The sequence below is a fragment of the Maylandia zebra genome, linkage group LG10, assembly GCF_041146795.1.
Source record: "Maylandia zebra isolate NMK-2024a linkage group LG10, Mzebra_GT3a, whole genome shotgun sequence".
In the NCBI taxonomy this organism is placed as follows: Eukaryota; Metazoa; Chordata; class Actinopteri; order Cichliformes; family Cichlidae; genus Maylandia; species Maylandia zebra.
Genome location: NC_135176.1, coordinates 10998239 through 11020339, shown reverse-complemented (window position 1 = coordinate 11020339; position 22101 = coordinate 10998239). Strand labels below are relative to the sequence as shown.

General features: G+C 40.1%; 2 protein-coding genes across 3 annotated transcripts; both read left to right on the top strand.

Moving 5' to 3' along the window:
* Positions 1-3601: 3601 nt before the first annotated feature.
* rom1a (retinal outer segment membrane protein 1a) lies at positions 3602-8596 on the top strand. 2 transcript variants are annotated; one of them, XM_004576344.4, is made up of 5 exons: positions 3602-3712; positions 3964-4200; positions 6779-7209; positions 7345-7591; positions 7731-8596. In XM_004576344.4, the coding sequence occupies exons 2-5, from the start codon at positions 4051-4053 to the stop codon at positions 7938-7940; spliced, it is 1038 nt and encodes a 345-aa protein (XP_004576401.1). In that variant the 5' UTR covers positions 3602-3712; positions 3964-4050; the 3' UTR covers positions 7941-8596. The 2 variants fall into 2 exon arrangements, with proteins under 2 accessions (XP_004576401.1, XP_024659602.1); XM_024803834.2 differs by lacking the exon at positions 3602-3712 and adding an exon at positions 3784-3889.
* A 1472-nt stretch (positions 8597-10068) lies between these two features.
* On the top strand, positions 10069-21816 carry frmd8 (FERM domain containing 8). The gene is made up of 11 exons (XM_004576345.5): positions 10069-10464; positions 11662-11759; positions 11886-12053; positions 12170-12271; positions 13530-13588; positions 13909-14075; positions 15993-16208; positions 16289-16412; positions 16508-16657; positions 18603-18831; positions 18961-21816. Exons 2-11 carry the CDS (start codon positions 11669-11671, stop codon positions 19068-19070), a joined length of 1416 nt encoding a protein of 471 aa, XP_004576402.2. The 5' UTR covers positions 10069-10464; positions 11662-11668; the 3' UTR covers positions 19071-21816.
* Positions 21817-22101: the final 285 nt, after the last annotated feature.

Sequence of the window (22101 nt, the reverse complement as noted above, 5' to 3'; positions counted from 1 at the left end):
TTCCTATGTCTTAAATAGTTTAGAGGACAGCGTAGTACTCGGCATTAGTATAATTTTGTTCATACAAAACCTTTGTTTTTCTTTCAATCATATTTCATATTTATTATTTCCAAATTCCATTGAACTGATCAGTTTCTCTTCTCATTTCAGGTGACTTCTGCAATACACAAAAACAACCATCATTTTCAGTCAGATGATACCATTAATCAGGTGGTTCTCCCAATCGCTCCCCCTCCAGTTCAGTTTATGGACAACGATAATTATGGAAAGGTTAAAGCTGCTGGGCAGGAGCAACCTCTAGGGTCAGTCCCAGAGGAGGAGGAATCTGACTGGTCTGAAGTGGGAGAAGAGACCCCACGGCTTATACTGACAGGATCAAACAGGGGTCAGACCTGGAGACACCGGGAAGCAGACCTGGACAGAGACAGCGAGTCAGGAAGTGAGGAAATTCCCAGACCACACTCTCCACGCCCACTGCAAATACCTCATCTTCAGTTCACCTCCCACAGTGACAATTTACCTGCACCACAAACTAGTTCTCGCCCTTCTGGCATGAAGAATCTTTCTGATGACATTACAGGTGAGGGAAGTTACAGGTCCTCTAGTCCAAATCATGGATCTGCCATTCTTATCCGGTCAGCAAGCCTGGAGGAAATTCCTCTGGCATGCCATCACATGCAAAAAGAGCTGAGAGGCACAGAGGCCATGATGGACCTCCGCCATCGAGGGAATGAAGCTACTGAGGATTTAGATAATGAGATCATTCATCATTGGAACACAAGCAACCACAGGGTTATTGGGAGGCCAATAGATAGCAGTATGTCAAAGGCAGAAAGCAGCTTGGCCAGCCTGCAGTCAGCCGAGCGGATGCTAAACCACTTCATATGTGATTCTTACACTACAGAGGGAAGAGAGCAGGACAGGGCTGAAGTACATGGCTGGATAGGAGGGATTCCAGATGAGGTGCTGAAAGGAGAGCGAACAAAGCTGTGACAGTAACATGACTGCACTAAAATCCTAATTTAATGTAGCTGTAGTAGCAAGTTTAATGAATAAGCTCGTTTTAGTGGTTTATGGATTCAGCCACATTAATTTGATGTTTGATGTAATTTAATTTCTGAATTTGAAAAGTAGATTTTATGGATTTACTTTGATAAACTTTCCTACTGTCCAATTGGTGTATTCAATAAAAGCGATGAGTTTCTAGCTTTAAATTATTATAGCTGGCATTTGCTGAAAGTGATTGTTGGTTGATGAATACTATATTATACTATACTATATACTATATATTTTCCACTACTTGGAAAATCCTGTACAGCTTAGATAAACTGATTAATTCATTGTAAAATGTAAATGTGTATTTTTGTTGCATAGATACAAATAGAATGGTCAGCCAAAACCACTGACAGGTGGGCCTCCAAGGCTCCACCACAGAGCCCACATGAGCCAAAGGTTCCACTGCTGAAACAACAAAATAGCCACAGTTCATACTCTGACAGGCCAAATGTGGTTTTGTGGCTAAAGGAGGACATACACAATGTTAGGCAGGTGGTTTTAATGTTGTGGCTGATTACTGCAGTTCCTTTTCTTTTTTCATCATTGCAGAATTTTAAAAAGTCATCATATAAGTTATACTTATTTACATAGCTAGCTACTGTTAGATACTCTTGAATGCTATAAACAACATCAAGCACAATTTAAAACAGTTAAAAAGATTATATTGAACCTGATTTCCTTTCAGTTTATAGTACAATTTAATTATGATAGGCTTGCCTTACATGCTACTGATAATATATATATATATACTTATAAATACGGTATTGCTATAGCTTTTAAAATGTGAAAATTATGTTATGTTTGCTGTTTTCCTCATATTACAATATCCTGCCAAAATAAAAGCTTGCAAATGAACAGATTTTACAGTTGTGTCTCTGTCCATGTCACATCTAACTGAAATGAAAAAAACAAACCCAAAACAAAACAGTGAGACACAGTTTCAGCTGTGAATAGAATAGAATAGAATAGAATTCAACTTTAGTGTCATTGTACATGTCACAAGTACAAGGCAACGGAATGCAGTTTGCATCCATCCAGAAAGTGCTTTAGCAATAATATAGATATATTACAGAATATAGATCTATTATAGGTATGTTACAATGTACACGGTATGAAGGTATATTATGAATATACTATAACTATAAGCATGTACAGGCTATAGCTGTAGTAATAATAATAATGGATTGGATTTATATAGCGCTTTTCATGGACCAGTACGGTAGTTATTGGTAGAGCAGAGCAAAGCAAAAAAAAAAAAAAAAGAAGTAAATGGACTGGTTCTTATATAGCGCTTTTCCACTCTTCTGAGCACTCAAAGCGCTTTACACAACTTGTGCATTCACCCATTCACAACTGACATTCACACTCCAATGAATGCATCGGAGAGCAATTTCAGGTTAGTATCTTGCCCAAGGATATTTGGCATGCAGACTAGGGGAAGCCGGGAATCGAACCACCAACCTTCCGATCAGTAGATGACCTGCTCTACCACCTGAGCTACAGCCACCCACAGTAAAAATTCAATACTAGCATGACAGCGTGGATACTTTGTTTCTATTATCTAAGTGATGTAATCCACTGAATTGAGTTAAATAAATTATTTTTTGGAAACGAAAAAAATCTATAGATACACCTTAAACATGAAAAACGTCTGAAACTTATAGCATTGCTGTCACATCTATTTTATTTATGGCCTATATCACATTTTAAAGAAAAGCACTTTACATTCCAGGTCTCCAAAAATTACAGTTTCAAAATACAAGAAAAGCTGAAAGGTGTGTTTTGTTGCACTGACTAATAATTGTGGAAAGCAAAAATGTCAATACTTACCCTGTATTTACTTGATCCTGGATTGATACCAAAATTAGTACAACAGTAGTGATACACTTTCAGATGCCTTTTGTGAACTGTAATAAATCATCATCTCACTGTATACATGTTCTGATTAAGAAGGTGGAGACAAATATTCATTGTAGATTTGTTTGCTTACATATAAGAGGAGTTCTGCAAAGTCAGAGCAAATGAAAGAGACCATATTGACCAGAAATATTAATGGAAAATTGGTACCAGTATGGATGAGGAGGTGAGAATGTTTGCCACCTTGGGACCATGCTACTTGGATTCAGAGTATCAGTCAGGCAGTAATGAGAGTTGGCTACTCTTCCCCTCATATATTACTACACAGAGTTGAGAGCCAGTGACTCTGGGTCCAATAGAGGACTTTGACTGTTTCTCAACCTGTAGACTTCTACATAATGGCAAATTGAAAATGGAAATAAATATTTAGACCTATTTGTCTAAATATTTTTTTAAATCTCATGTAATTTTCTTGTACTTTGTAATTTTTTCCAGTAGATGTGTCCCAAGTGTCTGCATTACACAGATAATGACTTGTGTATTAATAATACCTCCCTGTCAATTTCAATTTGGCTTGTCATCCATGTCCCTCTGTATGAGTGACAGATGCTGAGCAGACAATGGCCTGGATCCACAAACCAGTTTAATAGGATAGGTAGGTATTAGTGGTAAGACGCCCCCCTGCATCCAGGTTTACCAAATCCAGTGTGCCAAATCCACTGTGTGGCACATTGGACGGTACACAGTGGTTGCTGGAGATAACTGGACTTTTTTTCAGAATCTTTTAGGAAAAAATAAGGTAAAATTTGACCCACCAACATCAGTTTAATTGAAGATGCACCACTTGTGATGTAAAGCTCTAAAACTCAGAAGTTTCCAGGGACTTTCTGCTAACCTCTCTACTTCTTAGTTTGGTTGTTTGTTTCTCACAAAACTACTGTTTTGTGTCTGAACTGTCCTCACACTGTTTATACAGGTGTGTTTCAGTTCTGCCATCTTCATCTTTAAGCCTTTGGAGTCCTCCCTCTCATCTCTTCTCCTCTCTCACAGCCAGAGCACAGCATCGTCCCCCGCGGCCTCGTCGCTCTCCTTCCCCTACCCCCCGGTGAGACCTGGTAAGATTCCCCCGCTGCAACCATGGTGGTGATGAAGATGAAGTTCCCCTTTCAGAAAAGGGTGAAGCTAGCCCAGGGACTGTGGATCCTGTCATGGTGTGCCACGGTTGCTGGGGCCACGACCTTCACCCTGGGGTGCATCCTCAAGACGGAGCTCCGCAGGAGGGCAGAGGTACTTAAAATTTGACCTCCTAGAGTGAATACTTTCTTATACTTTTTGAATTTACCCATTGTAGGATGCCTGAAAATTACTACTGGGTAACTACTATTTGCATGAAATGTAGTATTAAGAGTATGCATAGTTACTGTAACTGTGTGTAATGGGAAGAAAGTCATTAAAATTATTGTTGTCTGCAATGATAACTATTACAAATAATGTCAAATAATAAACCACTAATAAGTGCTAATATTTCTAATCTCACATCAAGTTGTGCATCAAATATCAGGGACGCTATATTTAATTGCCTAAAGAATCTGATTATACGCTATAATACCAGGTGTGAATATTCCTGAGTACACTCAACAAATGCCTTCTGTGTTGGGTTTTAACTGTAGACACTAGATTTTCAGGGAAAATGCAAAAGGAAAAAGTCTTAGAGGATAAATGAAATCTCCGTGCTAATCGGCAATCAACACACCTGTGACCCACTTTGGATCCTGACTCATCATTTCATAAATTAGGCTTCGTCAGTCTTAATTACCCTAATCCCTACTGCTACTTAAAGCTGTCACCATAGCTTTGTATGATCAGTTTTATTGTTACACACGCTTGGAATGATTGAAAAATGCAAAGAAAATATTATCTTATTATGTAGATTACAGTAAAGGTTTAATCCCATCATCAGAGAACGTTTGACTGAACACAAGACTTTGTTGTGTTTTCAAAATGAAATTATTTTTTTAAATTTCCATTTTACCAAAATGAATCTCTGAGGATGTTAGTTTGCTTGACATATAGCTTCAGGAAATGTGCTCTACAAACATGTTCCATTGGAATCACATTGGTTTACCAAATACGTAAACCAAAGACAAACCAAAGACAAATAGTGCAGCATTCAGTAGAACCTCACTACCATATTTAAAAGGGAAGTGGCTGCAATTTCATGCAGTTGTGGTGTTTGTGTCTGTTCTGTGTGGTAGAAGTGGATAACAAACTGAGTTCTGAGTTACTAAATGTACGACAGGTATCCTTGAACGATACTTTTAAGCCCCAGCTGCTTGTGGCTCATACATTCTGGTCTAGTTCTTCATTATGACATTTAGCATCTGACAGTAATGCTGACAATATGTTTTATTTCTATATATATTTACGCACATTTACAAATTGACGTCTCTTCATAAATAAAGGTGGAATCCTTTTAAGCCTTCTAAGCCTCATCAACGCATGTTGTGATGTCAAAAATGTTAACTTTCATTTCAGGACTGTACTCTCCGCATTAGTGTCTATATATTCAAAATAGTAGGCATTGGAGAAGAACAGTCTGACTTATTAGAGGAGAAAAATTGGTTAAAAAGTTTACATATACATGCAATTATGTTTATGGCTGTGAACATAAGCTCTCTGGACATTTTATTAGACATTCACCTGACACAACTGCTTTTTGCTTTTAAGAACTGACTTAATTATTCATAGCAAAGTTTCAACATGGTGCTGGAAACATTCCTTAGAGAGCTTGGTCCATATTGACATGATAGCATCACACAGTTATTGCAGATTTTTTTGGCTGCACATCCATGACTTGAATTTTGGTGTTGCATCACTCCCAAAGGTGCCAGATTAAGATTTGGTGGCTGTGGAGACTGTTTGTGGACAGTGAACATTATCATGTTCAAGAAACCAGTTTGGGATTATCTAAGCTTTGTGACATGGAGTGTTGTCCTGTACAAGGCCACAGCCGTCAGAAGATGGGTACACTGTGAATATAAAGGGATGGACATGGTCAGGAGCATGTAAGCTTTGGGGTTTAAACCATGCTCAGTTGGTACTGAGGGGCCCAAAGTGTGCCAAGAAAATATCCCCACATCATTACAACCCCAAAACAACAAAGTAAATCATTGATACAAGGCAGAAAACGAGACTCACCCGACCAACATTTTTCTAGTCTTCTGGTGTTCAATTTTGCAGAGGCCATGCAAATTGTAGCCGCAATTTCCTGTTCTTAGCTGACAGGAGTGGTACCTGATGTGGTCTTTTGCTGCTGTAGCCCATTGCTTAAATGTGTTGTGCACTCAGAGATGCTCTTCTGCATACCCTGTTTGTAACGAGTGTTCTTTTTTCAGTCACCATTCCTTACCTATCGGATTGAGGTAGTCAGGCCTTTCTACTTAAACCTTTAGTATCACAGAGACATTTTCAGTGTGAGCTGAAGCTCACTGGCTACAAGCAATCTTCAGTCATGGTTGTGTAGAACACCCCCCCCCCAGTATATCAGCAGTTTCTGAAATACTCAGACCAGGCACCAACAGCCAAGTCACTTAAGTCACCTTTCTTCTGATGCTCGATTTGAACTTGAGCAAGTCATCTTGACCATGTCTACATGCCTAAATGAACTGAGTTGTTGCCATGTGACTGGCTACTTAGGTATTTTTGTTAACAAGTAGTTGAACAGGTGTACCTCACAAAGTGGCTGGTGAGTGCGATTTTCATAGAATTTCATACTTCACTAATTTTGTTTATTTGTTCTGCATAATTATTGAAATGAATTTGAATGGTTTAATATTCCACACATTGCTGTGTGACTCACTTTCAGGTAATGGATAACCAAGACATTCATATTGTGCCGAACACCCTCATGATTGTTGGTCTCGCCTCCTTGGGCATCAACTACTTTGCATCAAAGATCTGTCAGGATGCCCTGGACGCTGGGCGATTCCCTCGCTGGAAGAACTTCTTGAAGCCCTACTTTGCCGTCTCTTGCTTCTTCACCGTGCTCATGCTGCTAGCTGTCATCATGAGCTACGCAATGAAGGGCAGTCTGGAGTCTTCTCTAAAGGCTGGCCTGAGGAATGGCATCCGCTTCTACAAGGATACAGACACACCAGGCCGCTGCTTCCAGAAGCAGAACATCGATCGTCTGCAGATGGAGTTTCAGTGTTGTGGGAACAATGACTTCAGGGATTGGTTCGAGGTCCAGTGGATCAGCAACCGCTACCTTGATTTCAGCTCTAAGGAAGTGAAAGAGTAAGGGGCTGGAGGGTAGTGGGTTTCACATTTGTGCATATTCTTAAAAAATGAAAGAGTTTGGATTGAAAAAGTGTGACTAAAGAAAACAATCATGTGGTAACAGTGTTAGTAATCCCTCATTTGTTTCTATAGCCGCATCAAGAGCAACGTGGATGGCCGTTACTTGGTAGACGGAGTCCCATTCAGTTGCTGTAACCCCAGTTCTCCACGGCCGTGCATGCAGTATCAGCTTACCAACAATTCAGCTCACTATAACTATGATTACCAAACCGAAGAGCTCAACATCTACCTCCGGGGGTGCAGAGAGGCTCTGGTCAACTACTACATGGGCCTGATGAACACAATTGGGGCTGGAGTTCTGTCAATCTTCCTCTTACAGGTAAGCCCGACCATGATTTCAGGCAGAGATTGTGGTGCCACAGCGAGCTTGTAATTTATAAAATGTGAGACATACAACACTGGGTTTTAAAGAGCTTACCCTTGTCTAACTTGCTCCCCAATCGCTCTCACTTTTGCAGGGCTCTGTGCTGGTGAGTTTGCGCCTCCTGCAGACCGCCATGGAGGCAGTGGCAGGAAAGGAAAACACTGAAATCGAGACAGAAGGGTACTTGCTAGAGAAGGGAGTGAAAGAAACCATCATGGAGTATCTCGACCCTGTGCTGAAGTTCCTCCTGCTCAAAAACCAGGTCGAAGAAGGGAGTGCTGCAGCCACAACAACTCCCACCTAAACCACATTTTACATCAAACATCACGTGTAAATAACTTGTACAAGACGGCATCTAAGGAATGATTTCAATTTTTAAAAAAGAACACAAATAACAAATTTCTGTGAATTTCACAAATTTAGGGATAGTGTTTTTGTTTTTTTATTGTCAGATGACCATCCACCCATCTACTCTAATTCCCAGTCAAATTCTATCTTGGTGTCTTTATTGCCAGTAAATGTACCCATAGCAGCTATGATTAATCCAGTTTTCAGACACTTGTACTCCTTAAAATGAATAAGATGCTTAAAATAATGAGAACTTTTTTTTATTGTCTATCACTTTTATTTTGCCTGTTATTCACTGCACAAGATTAACAAATCCTTGATTGTTTGTTTACAGTCCTACAAATATATGCAATTACCAATATTGCTTTTGAAAGTGGCTTGGATTATAATTACACACTCACAAGACTTGTTTGTCTCAAACGCAATAAAGCAGTCACCCATCAATCAGAGGATAAACATTAATCGAAGAGCAAGTGTACAAAAATTATATATTTTGTGGAAGATGTAAAGCTGACTGTAGAGAGACATGAGGCACAATGCTCTGCTGCGCAACAGGATTATGACAATAATATATAAAAGATGACTTATTAAAGTTTGAGGTTACTAAATGTCTCATGGAGTGGAGTTGTTTTCTTATTTTCTTTGTGATGTAAATACAGCACGCAGAGACATTAAAATACTTCACTTGTCACCTTCCATGACAGTGGCTGTGAGATAGCACTTTCTCCTCGCCTCTCTTCTCTCACTCAGTGAAAGGAATCAGATTACAAAGGCTGATTAATCGTTGTCAGTAATGCAGTGAAAGCCATCGAGTGTGTCCTCTGTTCTGACACCTTAGCTGCCAAATCCCATTAGTTAATACCCAGCCTGCTGCCTTAGCAGTTAGACGCCTGCGTCAGGTGGCTGGCAGATGAACGGTGAACCATATGAAGGCTTTGTCTCCTTATACAAATTTGAAAAGGTGAAAAATAATAATACTGAGACTGGTAAAAGGGAAGACTGGTAAAGCTGAGAGATAATCATTCAAACACAAAGTTATATAGGCATGCCAATATGTAATGTAATGCATTTCCCTAAAACTGTACAAGGCAGTTTATTAAAAAAAAAAAAAAATCACTTTACTGTTTACATACATGCCTTTTTTGCACATTACAAATTGCAGTATTTCCATCATGTTATTTACACCTATCAGGCATAATTGATTATCTATTCATCTTGGCAAGAGTTATTGTGTGGGATAAATTAGGGAGCAAGTGAACATTTTGTCCTCAAAGTTGATGTATTAGAAGCAGGGAAATTATGCGAATGTAAGGATTTGAGAGAGTTTGATAAGGTTTGATCAGTTCCCCGGGTCTCAATCCAGTTGAGCATCTGTGTGACGTTCAGGGCAAACAAGTTCGATCCATGAAGGCCCCATGTCGCACCTTAGAGGACTTAAAGGATCTGTTGCTAACATCTGGGTGCCAGATACCACAGCACACCTCCAGGGGTCTAGTGGAGTCCATGCCTCCATGGGTCAGCAAAAGGGTGACATGTGACAAACGCAACTTTAGGCAGGTGGTCATAATGTTATGCCTGGTCGGTGTATATTTAGAGTCACTGTTTTTAAATCTGTTGAAAAGATTCATGACTCTTTATTGTCATTATGCAAGGATAACATAATTATGGCAATACTCCCTGACATGGTGCATTAAACTTAAATAACAGGTCAATATACTGCCAAGGATATATACACATACAATTTAAGAAGGCTATAAATATGGGGAAATACAATGGGTGATATTAAACTGTGAGTAAATGCAATCCAATAAATACCACTTTGTGAGACACGGGTTGAGACTGTATCAGATCAAAGTTGATTCATGAGGACGTCTGAAGCTGTGACTGCGTGGAATCGATTGTATTACCGTGGCTGTAATCTGTTTTTCGCAGGTAAACTTAATGACAGTCAGCAGATAAACAGAATTAATCCGCTGCCTGCTGAAGTACAGCTGCGATTACGTTTCAGTCACGTGACGGGACGACGCACTCTCTGACGTTCGCCTCATTTTCCCCGTCATTCTGAGGATCAAATATTTTTGACCCGATCTCATGTGAACGACTTCAAAGTGTACACTCTATGTCAGTCAGTGAACTTTCAAACTACCTCCAGATGGAACATGTATGGATATTCGCTTCCAATTGCCTCCGCGACTGTTTAATTTAGAAATATTTGAATTGCTGTGGTTAAAAAAATCTTCTAGCTTGGCTGTCACACCCAAGTAATGAGGAACGGGTTAGAATAATCAAGTCGTTCGGGAGTCGCACAATTTGAAACTGTTGCAACTGCTAGAAGAGCTAGTTCAGGGTAGCTGGGAAGCTGTGGTGAGGGCAATAACAGCGGGTTTTTAATTAGTTGGTGTACTTGGCCACAGTATTTACAAAATCAACAGGATCCCATCGAGAGAAGCGAGTGGACGGAAACTTACAGGAACTGGCAGGTAGGTGGACAACAGAGACATTGGAACATAGTAGTTTCATCACTTGCTATTAATAGTGGGTCACTCTGTTAAACAAAACACACACAAAGTTAGCCAATGGGCCAGATAGCTTCGGCATCTAAATTGTTTCCTACTGGCAGATAAATGAAGCGCATTAACACGTCTAAAATGATCGCAGTGACGTCCAGTGTTGGTAATATTTCCGATGCCTAGCTTATTTAGCTAGCATGGTGTTTTCAACTGCCTTTTAGATAATAGTCTACGCAATTCACTTTTTGTGTGTTGAGTTATTCTCTATAATGTCACACAAATTTAATCCCCGGCTGAGTTTGGGGCAGCCCTGTTAAAACTGAGGAGCTAGCTATTATTTTATCCACGGGCGGCGAGATGTTGCCCGTTTCAACGACGCCCGTGTTTGTTGTCTCTCTGTAACGGTATGAAGGCTGTTCTAGAAATGTTCGAAGCCACGTTAAAAACCGTAACAGTTACATGTTGGTGCTCACGGAGCACTGCAGTTGAACAGGGTGAGGTCAGCAGTCGACTGACTGGGATGTAGTGATCGTATAGGATCATTCTCGGGTTAAAAACACGAGGTGGCGCTGGGTTATGTATTGAACCCTGACTTTTGTTTTGAACAAAATATAATAGAAAGAGCACCAAATGGAATAAAGTGATAAAGATGCACCCCCTATTATTGTAGGGTCTACCTTACAATATAAAGCTCCTTGAGGCGACTGTTCTTGTGATTTGGCGCTATATAAATAAAATTGAATTGAATTCCTGCTGGTCTAGTTATCTCTGAAGAGGTTACTTAGCTGTAATGCTTTGTTTAGAGATATATTATGTGGCTATTCCCAAGCTATTACACACATGTGTAAGAATGTCAGTATAAGCAGCACACACGCCTACACCGCTTTGCTGGCATTTCCTTTTAGTATACTGTTGATGAATAACTTGAGAGTCCATTTGGGTTGGGAGTGGGACTGTAATATATTGCAGGTGTGCTGCCTCTGTTGCCACTTCTGTGTTCAACTGCGACGTGTTTGTGTTCCTCAAGTGCAGTTTACAGTATTGTTTTGATTTTCACTCCTGGTGATTGTTTTGTCTCACCCATCAGACACTTGGGTAGATTTCTAGCCATCCCTTCCCGTTGCATTGCTCCTCCCTGTAAAGAATCTTTTGGTGTTTTCATTTCAGGTTAGAGATGGAAGGAGATGAGTGCAGTTTTCCTCCAGATTCATCAGATGATCACTCGCTAAGAGGAAGTGTGGCTTCCTCTGCAACACTATCTCGTGGTATGATGTCAAACAGTCTCACCCAGATTATTTTATCGTGCAAAAAACCCCCAAAGTAGTTAATCTATTATTATTGTTTTGTTATTAATCTCTTTGCTTTTTTTTAAATTATGTTTGTTCACACAGCTCAAGATGTGCTTATATACTTGTTTGGTGACAGTGCAGTACACTTAACTCTAGAAGGGCTCGGTACTGTCACCGTGCAAGAGCTGGGCCGCAACGTTCGTGAAGCTCTCCATACTCCTGAGTCTGTACAGGATGTTTTTGCCTTCTGGCTTTGCTCTCCACTGCTCGGTTAGAACCCCAACCCTCCTCCTCATATTTCTATCACTTAACTGTATTATGTGATATCACTTGATATGAGTAAAACATGCTGCTGCATAACTTTTTTCCTCACTCCCTATCTTCAGAACTGCAGTTAAAGACGAGGCATCAACCGTACAAGTTGTGTCGGCAGTGGCACGACTTGCTGTATCGCTTCACCGAGGCTTCAGAGGAAGACATTTCACAAGGTCAGAGTTTTGACTTGCGTGCGCCACCAAACACTGGACTAAAGAAAAGCTGTCAACGCAAGAAATCTAGTTTCTGTAATGAAAGCATGACTCGAACTTTGTACGGGAAAAGGGTGTTGCAGTGTACAAAGAGATGAAAGGAAAGATAATGGCTTCCGCTGCTGAGTGGTAGATTATTCTTGTAAATCCTTCCTAATAAGATAAAGTAAAGCTTTTTGCTTACGGAGTATGCCCTCTTGTTGCCATAAATCTTACAATTAAACAGCTGCAATCCTCTACAGACTGAAGAATGTTATTCTATAGTTTCTAATACACTGTAGTTACCAATGAGCTGCACGTAAACATCAGTCCAGTCTAGTAATTGGCACTCTCTGTTTGCCTTAAGCTGACTTCTGTCACCAGCCTGGTTTTCTGCCTCCAAACAAAGCATTTTTACGTGCTGACAACAGCTTGTTTCTTTTTCTGCAGCTGTTTCCTCTTTATTTCTAGCTTACTTATACGTTAATGGTGGTTGCTGGCTTACTTGAGGTAAATAATGGATAAAAGGGCTGTCAGGTTTGCTTGGATGTGATAAAAGAGAAACATGGAAAAGGAGGCATTGACATGAACTGCTTTTGTTGAACAGGAAAAGAAACAACTGAAACAGGTAGAAAATCAAAGTAAATATGGAACAAGCATTTGGAGGAAGAGAAAAACAGACGTTATATTCCACACTTTGAGAGATTATGTGATCCTTTTAGGATTACAGCAGTTCTCATGAGCTAAATCATTAGCATCCCTTAGCATGTGTTATGCAGAACAGAATAGCAAAAGTTTTTACAGTTAGTTACTGCTTGTGTTAAGTACAGCACATTTTAAAAGAGTTGCAAGTGGGGTAAGAAGCACTGACTCAGTCTGCTGTTTTTTGTTTCTTTTCCTGTTTGTTTTTTTGTCCTAAAACCTCCCCCTCAGAGACGATCAGCCCACACATTTGCAGTGTGGCAGGTGCTTTTAGTCTACAGTGACAGCTTTCCACTAATAAAGCATAAAAAGTATCACACAGGTATTGTATAATCCCTTAAAAGCTGTTACTTTTCCTGTGGAGTAAATTCCACCCACGGCACAGGACTGTGAGCCACAGCAGAGTGGGCTTGAGGGGACTCACATTGTCTTTCTACCCTCACTCCTCCACACTGGATGATGAGGCTGATTGTCATCCAATGTGGACTTGAATACTTCGCGAAACAGTAAAGCATGATTGTCCTCTGCCTTTTTACAGATGAACCATGTCTCCAGTACAGGCGCAGTGTGTTTTATCCGAAATCTAAAGAGCTGCAGGTATTCTTAACTCTGCTACAACTTAAACTAATCTTAGAATGGTGGAAACGGTGTTATACTCCAGGGGTAACCGAGGTCTGCATTTCATTTTTCTGAAGATTTTGTCTAATTTATTGACTTCACATGGCTTGTTAAAACTAACAGTGTTTCCTTGTGTTACAAACATAGCAGCAAATTAAAGTTGACGACTCATAATATTATGTCAAATCAAATCAAACGAAGCTAAATGAAATACAAATTTTGACTTAATTAGACAAAAACTCTTTTTCAGTTTCAAATTTAATGTGCTTACTGGGAGTTACTGTCTCACTCCGGTGCAGATACAAGAGGAGGGAGTGTTGCGACTTCTTTATGAGGAAGCCAGGAGCAACATCCTCACCGGTCGATACCCCTGCGACCCTGAGCATTGGACTAGTCTTGGAGCTTTGTCTATTGCTCTCGATGAGGGAACTAGTCTGGACAGCCAACAGTTTACTACAACTATAAGGTGAGAAGCAACTGCTCATAAATAACTACACATGATGATGCTAGGGGGAATTTGTTTATGTTTCATGTGCCTGAAAGAAAAAAGTATTGGCCGATATGTCTTAAGTCTTATATCAGTTGTGCTTCTGGGTCTGAAATTGTAGCTTTGGGGGGGTAAGTTGTGAGCTACAAGCTTAAGGAATGGTTAGATTTTGTCAGTTTCAGTCATTTATCTACAGGACAATGACAATTTGAAAGCAATTGCTTCTTCCTACTTCAGTTATATCTTCCTCTTTACATAATAGAAAAGGAAGAAATCGGTCCTCAGACCCTACTGATGTTTATTTTATGTGTTTTGTTAGTGGTCTGGCAACATTCAGTCATTGCCTTATTCACATTATGTACCCTCCACCTAAAGTAGTTAAAATAATTTTTGCTTAAGGCCTTCATAATTTAGTGGGATTCATTTTTTTTAAAACACATTTCTTAAAGCATAGATGGAAGAGAAGGAAACTGCAGAGTCAGTGAGGTTAATACATACCTGTGAAAGTGAGCCAGTTGCGTGCCATTTCAGAAAAGTAATCCTTGCTTAATCTGACTAAGTTTTTCCCAGTATTCTACTCTGTGTATGTTTACTCTTGCACTTAGAGAATGTGCTCATACACGTTCACACAGACTTTGCAGTTTATGCAAAATGAAACAGTATCTCTCTTCCATTTATTTATAAAGAAATGGTCGATCTGCCTTTCATAAATCTGTCAGACTCTGAGATGATTCCTTTCTACTGCACAGCCTAATGTAGTAGAAAAAATAAACAATGTAAAAAGCACCACCCAAACCATTTCCCACAGCCTGCATATTCCTCAATTAGGGATCTGATAGACTGAGTAGCTTTGAGTGCTTCACTACAGTCTATGACAATGTGATGCAGTCCTGTAAAAGGTACACAGATACTGTGAATAAGGTCAGTCGTCCTTTTGTTTAAGAAGCCTTTTTTTATATTAACAGTTGCCTGAACACTGCAGTGTTTTTCTAAGTACTTGTTGGTGTGCAGGTGGGATAAGGCATTTCTAATGACAACATTCATCATTGGTTTCTTCTCTGTCAGGTTGTCTAAGAGCCACTGCAAGTGAAGTACTAAAAATTGACACTGCACATACAATACAGCATTAGGTATTTTATTATCAGTGTAACCTATCTACTCTTAGAAGCATCTTACAGGCACCCACAGCTACACAAAAACATGCATATTTATAGACTTTTTAAGGAAGTCTTTGCTTATGGAGTTGCAAAATCCTACTGTGTGTTTTTATCTGGTGTCTGAACTTCCTGCCTGCTGTTTCAAAGCAATTTACTGACTGATCCATAGGTTTTATACTTCGAAAGATAATCCGATGTTCTTACTGCATGAACATAAACAATAATGCTGCACCCCAACCAGTTTAAAAATGAGACGAGATACTTGCTTTGTCCTCTACATAAAACATTTTCGTTAACTGTCCAAAGTAGAACAAAATAGATTCCTATGATGGCCGATGACGAGACAAAGCCGGGCAATTCTTTGAGGCATGTTTATGGGTTATTTTAAATCTAGATGCTCTTATCAGAAGATTTCTACATAATTATATGAAATAGATTCTGTAAAGGAAGTAGTCCTCTTGCACTTAAGGAGCGTGTTTATCTAAGAATGTGAGTGGTAGCATTTAAGGAGGAAAGGTCAAAAACTAGAGCTACACTCTAGACAATTTAATTGGGAGATGAGTGCATTTTGTCCTTTGGTCTCACAAAAAGTCACAGTAAGACGCGCTGCGAAGAACATTTAAATGAGACCAACATGAAAGGAAGAAAGATTGACAGTTGGGTAAATTAGGAAAGAGGAGCAGACGAGAGAAAATACTTCACAGATCCGATGCAAACCTCTGTCCTCTGTTTTCCACAGGGAGAAGAAGCTGTCTTCTTATCTGCCTGCACATGTCACCATGGGGAGTGGAGGCTTGTTCTCTACTTTGCGAGGGAAGTCAAGCCGTCAGGTCGGGCTGGAGCAGAACCTTTTTAAGGAGTACAGTAAGATCTGCACATCTGCTGGAAGCTCTCCCGAGCCCACGCAGCTCCTACACCAGTACCTCAACACTTGTCACACGCTGCCTTATTATGGGTATGATGTAGCATAATGACACATTTTTGCATTGTAATTTTCCACAGAAGGCAAATGATTAACTTTAAATGTGAAAACAGGTGCGCTTTCTTCTTTGGGGAGATTGACAAACCAGCGCAGGGGATCCTGCAAAGGGGAAAACGTAAAGCTGTCAACATCGGGATCTGCCTGGAAGGTGTTTATGTGATGGATGTCAAAGAGAAGGTGAGCAGTGATTCACACCTTTTGTAAAACAGCAGCCACACTTGCTGTGGTTCTCACTCGGTTTCTGTTCCTGTTATGGAAATGTTTTCCCGCAGCACGTGCTGCTTGGCCTGCGCTTTAGTGAGCTCTCCTGGGACCACAGCTACCCCGAGGAGGAGGGGGATTCACACATCCTGTGGCTGGAGTTTGACGGAGATGAAGACGGCACTCCTGTCAACAAGTTGTTAAAGATCTACTCAAAACAGGTAAGAAACTTTTTCCATCCATCCATCAGGGCTGAGGCATTGTGGCAGCAGCCTTAGCAGAGAAGTCCAAACCTCCTTTGTGTTCCCCTCGCTACCTCCTTCAGCTCACCCAAGGGGAACACTGAGGCATTCCCAGGCCTTGGGGAATCTTCTTGGTAGGACATGCTCAGAATATCTCAGTTTCTAGTAGACATCCTTGTCAACTGGCTCCTTTTAATACAGTGGAGTAGCAGCTCAACTCTGAGCCCTGAACTCCTCACCCTATCTTTAAGGGAGAAGCCTACGCCCATTTGGAGAAAGCCTCTATCCACTATCCTCTGTGCTCAACTACTGACGCCAGCTGTTTGAAAACTTTTTATGAAATTAAAAAAATAATATGGTGTGAATATCTCCACTTTCTTTGCTCTATTCAAGCATGTCTTATGGCTGTCAGCTGTAGTCCTCTGACGCAGTTTCAAATGAGATGTTTTCAACTTGGACAAAAGATGCAGTCACTTGTCAAGAACACCTGCTGTTTGTGAGATTTCCAGGATTGAATGAAGCAGCTGTGCATATTTATGTTTAGATGAGTGTTACAATTGATATAGGTGCTGAAGCCTAAAAAATATCAAGTCATTTTTGTGCTTCAGGTTTATCGTCCTCATTCGGTGAACGTGGCACCAAAAAGTTGTTACCTAATAGTAAAAGCATTATTACCATAATCACCAGGCTCTAAGCCTTAGTAGGGCTGTAGGATATGGCGAAATATATCGGAAGATGGAATTAAAATGCCTGTTGTTTCATATTATACTGTTGTTTATTTTGTGCTGTCACACGCACACTGTTTACTGCAAAACAAATCAAAGAGCTCGTTCCTAAACGAGGGGCTACTTCTGTAGCATATACATAGTTGTGTTGTAAAAAGTCTGACATGGACCAGAAAACTATACTTTGCAAAATTATACCACAAAGCAGTCCCCACCACAGACTCCGACAAAACAAGCCTGTTCTAGCACCTACGCAAGGATCACATGAAAGAGTATGGAGAGGGTTCACGAATGAGAAGCAAAAAAAAAGAACTGTTAGGTGCTCAAAATAAAATGGAGTCAAGTGTTAGAACATCACAAAGATGGAAGGAGATAATTATTGCTTTTGCAGCTATTGCAACTTTTATCTGTAAAGACACGGTCCTAACTTAGAATGTCGAGAAACAGGGATTTCTAAATTGGTCAAAACACTTGACATCTCCAGCCGAAAACACTTCACACAAGTCCAGTTGCCTCATTTATATTATGAGTGTCGGGCCAAAACATTGGAGGAAATCTACAGTGTGTCATGCTAGACTGCAGCATCAAATGTATGCACAGTGCACTTCATCCGAGACCGACACACTGCAGTCAGTGTTTGCAGACGTGCTGTTTTCCTGAGGACCATGCAGGGGAAATGTTAGCCAGAGCCCTCAGGGAGGCTCTCGAGTCATGGGGACTGTGTGAGGGTCATCTAGTATGTGCCACAAAGGATGATGCCACATAAGACCCATATTTATTTTGTTTAAAGTGTTTAATAGCCTTATATCGTTTTTAATGTGCATTTGCATTTCATATATTTTGTGAGTATTTTATGTTGGGTCTTTAGTCATTTGATATTGAAAAGTGTCATATGTCAAACATATGTCAAGATGTTATACATAAAAGCACAAAAATAATCACGTATGACTGAGTACTGTTCATTTTTTATTAATTAATTTAAGTGTAAAAAATAATTTGTACTTTACGTGTGGCGATTATATAAACTATTCACTGAATTTACAGAAAATGCACTATATTGTGGTGAAGTAGTGACTTCTATTGTGATATTAGATCCCCCACCCCTCAGTCTTAGGATGTCTGGGTTCTGTAATAGGCCATTAAACAGCAGACTACAGCAGACTCAGTTATGATTTTTTTTCTTCCCCGCCTCCAACAAGGCGGAGCTCATGAGCGGCTTCATCGAGTTCTGCGTGGAGCTTAAGTCTGCGTCCGAGGGGGCAGCTGCAGCCGAGATGGACGGCGAGGTGAGTTTGTCACAGCAGCCCGGCGGACAGGAAGAAAGGAGCAAGAATGGGCGCGGCGGAAGGCGCGGGATGCTGCACAGGCAAGGCAGCGTTGTGTGCAGCCGAGTCCAATCGCTCAACACCATCAGCTACGTCGATGACGGTGAGGGCCAAACTTGTTTAACAGCACGGTTATCCTTTCTGGAGGTAGCTCCTTCTGTGCCGTTTCACAGTGTCAGAGATTTTTTTTCAGCCTTTGTTCATTTTTGTGTTTTTTGTTTTGTTTTTTTAGGAAAAGAAATCAAACGCTTGAAGCCCAAGAGAGCTGCGTCTTTCTTCGCCCGACAGGCGTCTGCAGTGTCGTACTCTGCAGTGCAAACAGAGAGTCTGGAGCAGGGTTAAAGTCGCCCATCAGATCTGACCCGATCCTCTCAGAGACCAAATCTGAACATTTTACACTGAGATTTAAAACAAAACAAAAAAAAAGGAGAGACTTACTTTGAGCTTGAGACACTTATCTGCTAATATGTGAACATGTAAAGGACCAAATGACAGCGATCCAAGTGTGAGTGACAATATTTATCTTCTGAAGTTGTGTACATTAAGCGAGTACAGTAATGTGAAAAAAGATCTAGCAGCTATGCTTCCAAGGTTCAACTGAAGTGGCTGTTCCTTAAACAGCCTACTGTAAAGATCATATGATGAATAAGTGTGAGACGAGCCTTATAACAATCTTCAAACAGTGACTCCAGTCAATAACTGTTTTTGACCTTTCTGCAGCGCTCTGGAAGCGGATTTACTGCTATTATTCAAACATGTTGCACCTCAAATGAGTATAACCACTGCATTACCTCTACTCATCTTATCGGGGATTGAGCATTAAGAATATTTAAAGCTTTCGTAACTCCACTTCAGACTTTTAAGCGATACCACAAACGGCAACAGTCAGCATGACAAACACTTTTCAGGGGACTATCTAAGGGTGCATTTCCGCTATTCTGCTTTGTTCAAACTGCCAGTGCCTTGATCTCTAGAAAGGGTGAAGCCACTTCAGAAAAAGTAGAAACGTTTCGCGTCCGGCTATCCTGACCATAAACAATCCTTATGGGAGCACATTGGCTGTGTTGTGGAGGACTTTTGTAAGTACAGGAGTTTTTGACAAAGTCAATATTAAGCGATATCTGCAGCTAGTTTGAAAGAGGTGGCACGACCGACCTGCTTTAAAAAATGTGAGTTTTAAAACTTCTTGTTAAAGAAGCTGCAACTCTGTGGTCACAGTATCAAGTGTTTAAATGGATTTGCACTAATAAAAGAATCGAATTAAAGCTATAAAACTGTAGAACCTGTGTAGGAAAAAATATATTCATCTAAAGATCATCCAGCACTGCCGCACCATGCTTGTATTCAAATGTTAAATTTCAAAGCATGGACGATTAATACAAGCGATCTCTCGGCACACAGTCTAACCTGACTGTTGGACCTGATGAGCAAGAAAACTGATGCAATACTGTTCTTGTGCAACTTCTGACATGACAGAAGGTAAATTGAAAGTGTAGACATTAAAGAAACTAACTGTTGTTTTCTGCAAACACGGTCACTGTTGACATCATTGGGGGGGGAAAGGCCTCGTTTTCAGCTTTACGACAATGCGAAGAATTTCATTACTAGATTATTAGATTTATATAGCATTAAAACAATTTCTGCTTCACTTTATCTCCAAAAGCTACCCAGTCTGTTGACACAGTTGTGACTAGAGAGCGGCTGTGTGTTCTGAACACAAAACAAGGACCAAGTTGTGGCCACACTGTTGAAAATCTTAAGTCTTTCCACCAAAGCAAGCCTGCCTGACATGCTGCAACCAAGTGTATGCTACCTTAACGCTGCAGACTCAGATTTTAGCCTCCAGCACTTGGCAGAGTCCCCCGGGTGTCACTCTGAACCCCACCCTAATGCTAACGGAGGCAGTTTCTGTCTCCACATCTCTGTAATAGCACCTTCCACTTGAACACGTGCCCTCGTTGGAGATGTGGCGGCACATGCGGTCTATTCTTCCCGACTCTCCTCAGCACGCAAACGGCAGAATGTTCTTACTTTTCTATGCTTCGACTTGTGTATCAGCTGCTGTCTGTATACTAACGCCAGCAGCACAGTATGTTGTTGCGAACAAACACTATGCATGTCACGTTGTAGGATAGGCATTCCGACAGTCTACACATCATGTGATGCTGCACTTGTTAATACTAATACACTGTTTCTAAACATTTTACAGCAGGAGATTTGTTTTGTATTGTTTGTTAGCTTTTATGAGAGAACATTTTTACTTTCTTTTGGTTTGTTTTCATGTACTTGCCAGTGTTTGTATATGTGAATGAAGAAATAAGTCTCAAACACTTTACAGAAGATTAAAGTGCCTTTTTTGTTTCTACTAAGTTGGCATATAAATTACTGTTTTGGTGCATTGAAACCAGAAAATGGACAGTTGTGGTATTGCTATGGTTTAAAATGATGTATTTCCTTTATGTTATCTGATGTGAGTATATTTGAGTAACTGGATGGCGGATGTTGAACGGTGTACTGTAATTCCTCTCGGTTGTCAGCTCGGCCTTCATTAAAATTATGGGATGATGCAAAGTGGCCCCGTTTTTCTGAACATACCTGTCATCAAATATTCCTTCCTCAGTGCTGCTGCTTAAGTGTACTAAAGCCATATTTTAACCAACATGTTATTCTGCATATGATTTAATAACATAACTTCATGCAAACTTCTCATCAGTATTTCTGTGGCATTTTGTTTTACTTTAACACTTGCAGTTGTAAATGGTAAATGTAAATTTCTTAGTTGAGTGGCCATCTTAACTAGATCCATTTCAAATTGTTTGAGGAAATAAGTTCATTGTTAAATGTTTATGTTTTAATATATGGCAGGTATGATAAGAGTTGATATATATCTGTAGAAAGCTTGGTGAGTGCTCCTGTGGAAATGATTTAACATGCACCTAAAACCTCTGATTTTCTGTTTATACAAATGATTTTCAAATACCTGAACTATATCCCAGATTATTATTCCTCTATGATTTTTATGTTCATGATACAATATAGACTTTTGTCACATTTTAAATCTTATAATAAAAGTGTTTTTTTCCTCTGAGCACTCAAGGGATTAACATTTTTGTGTTTTTCTTGATTTCAACACTGTAGGATTTGCTATGATCACAGATTGCAGTATAATCAGGGCTGTATGTTAATTTTATCATACACATTTAATCCATTTTGGTGTCATCAATTAATTTTCCCTACAACCAATCTAAGCACTTTTATATGGCGTTACGTGCCAATTAGGACATGCGCAGTTGTGCGCATAACTAGAACACTTACCTGAACAATTATGAGCTTTGTCTCTGTCTATACTTTGCCAAAAAATACATTCTTACAT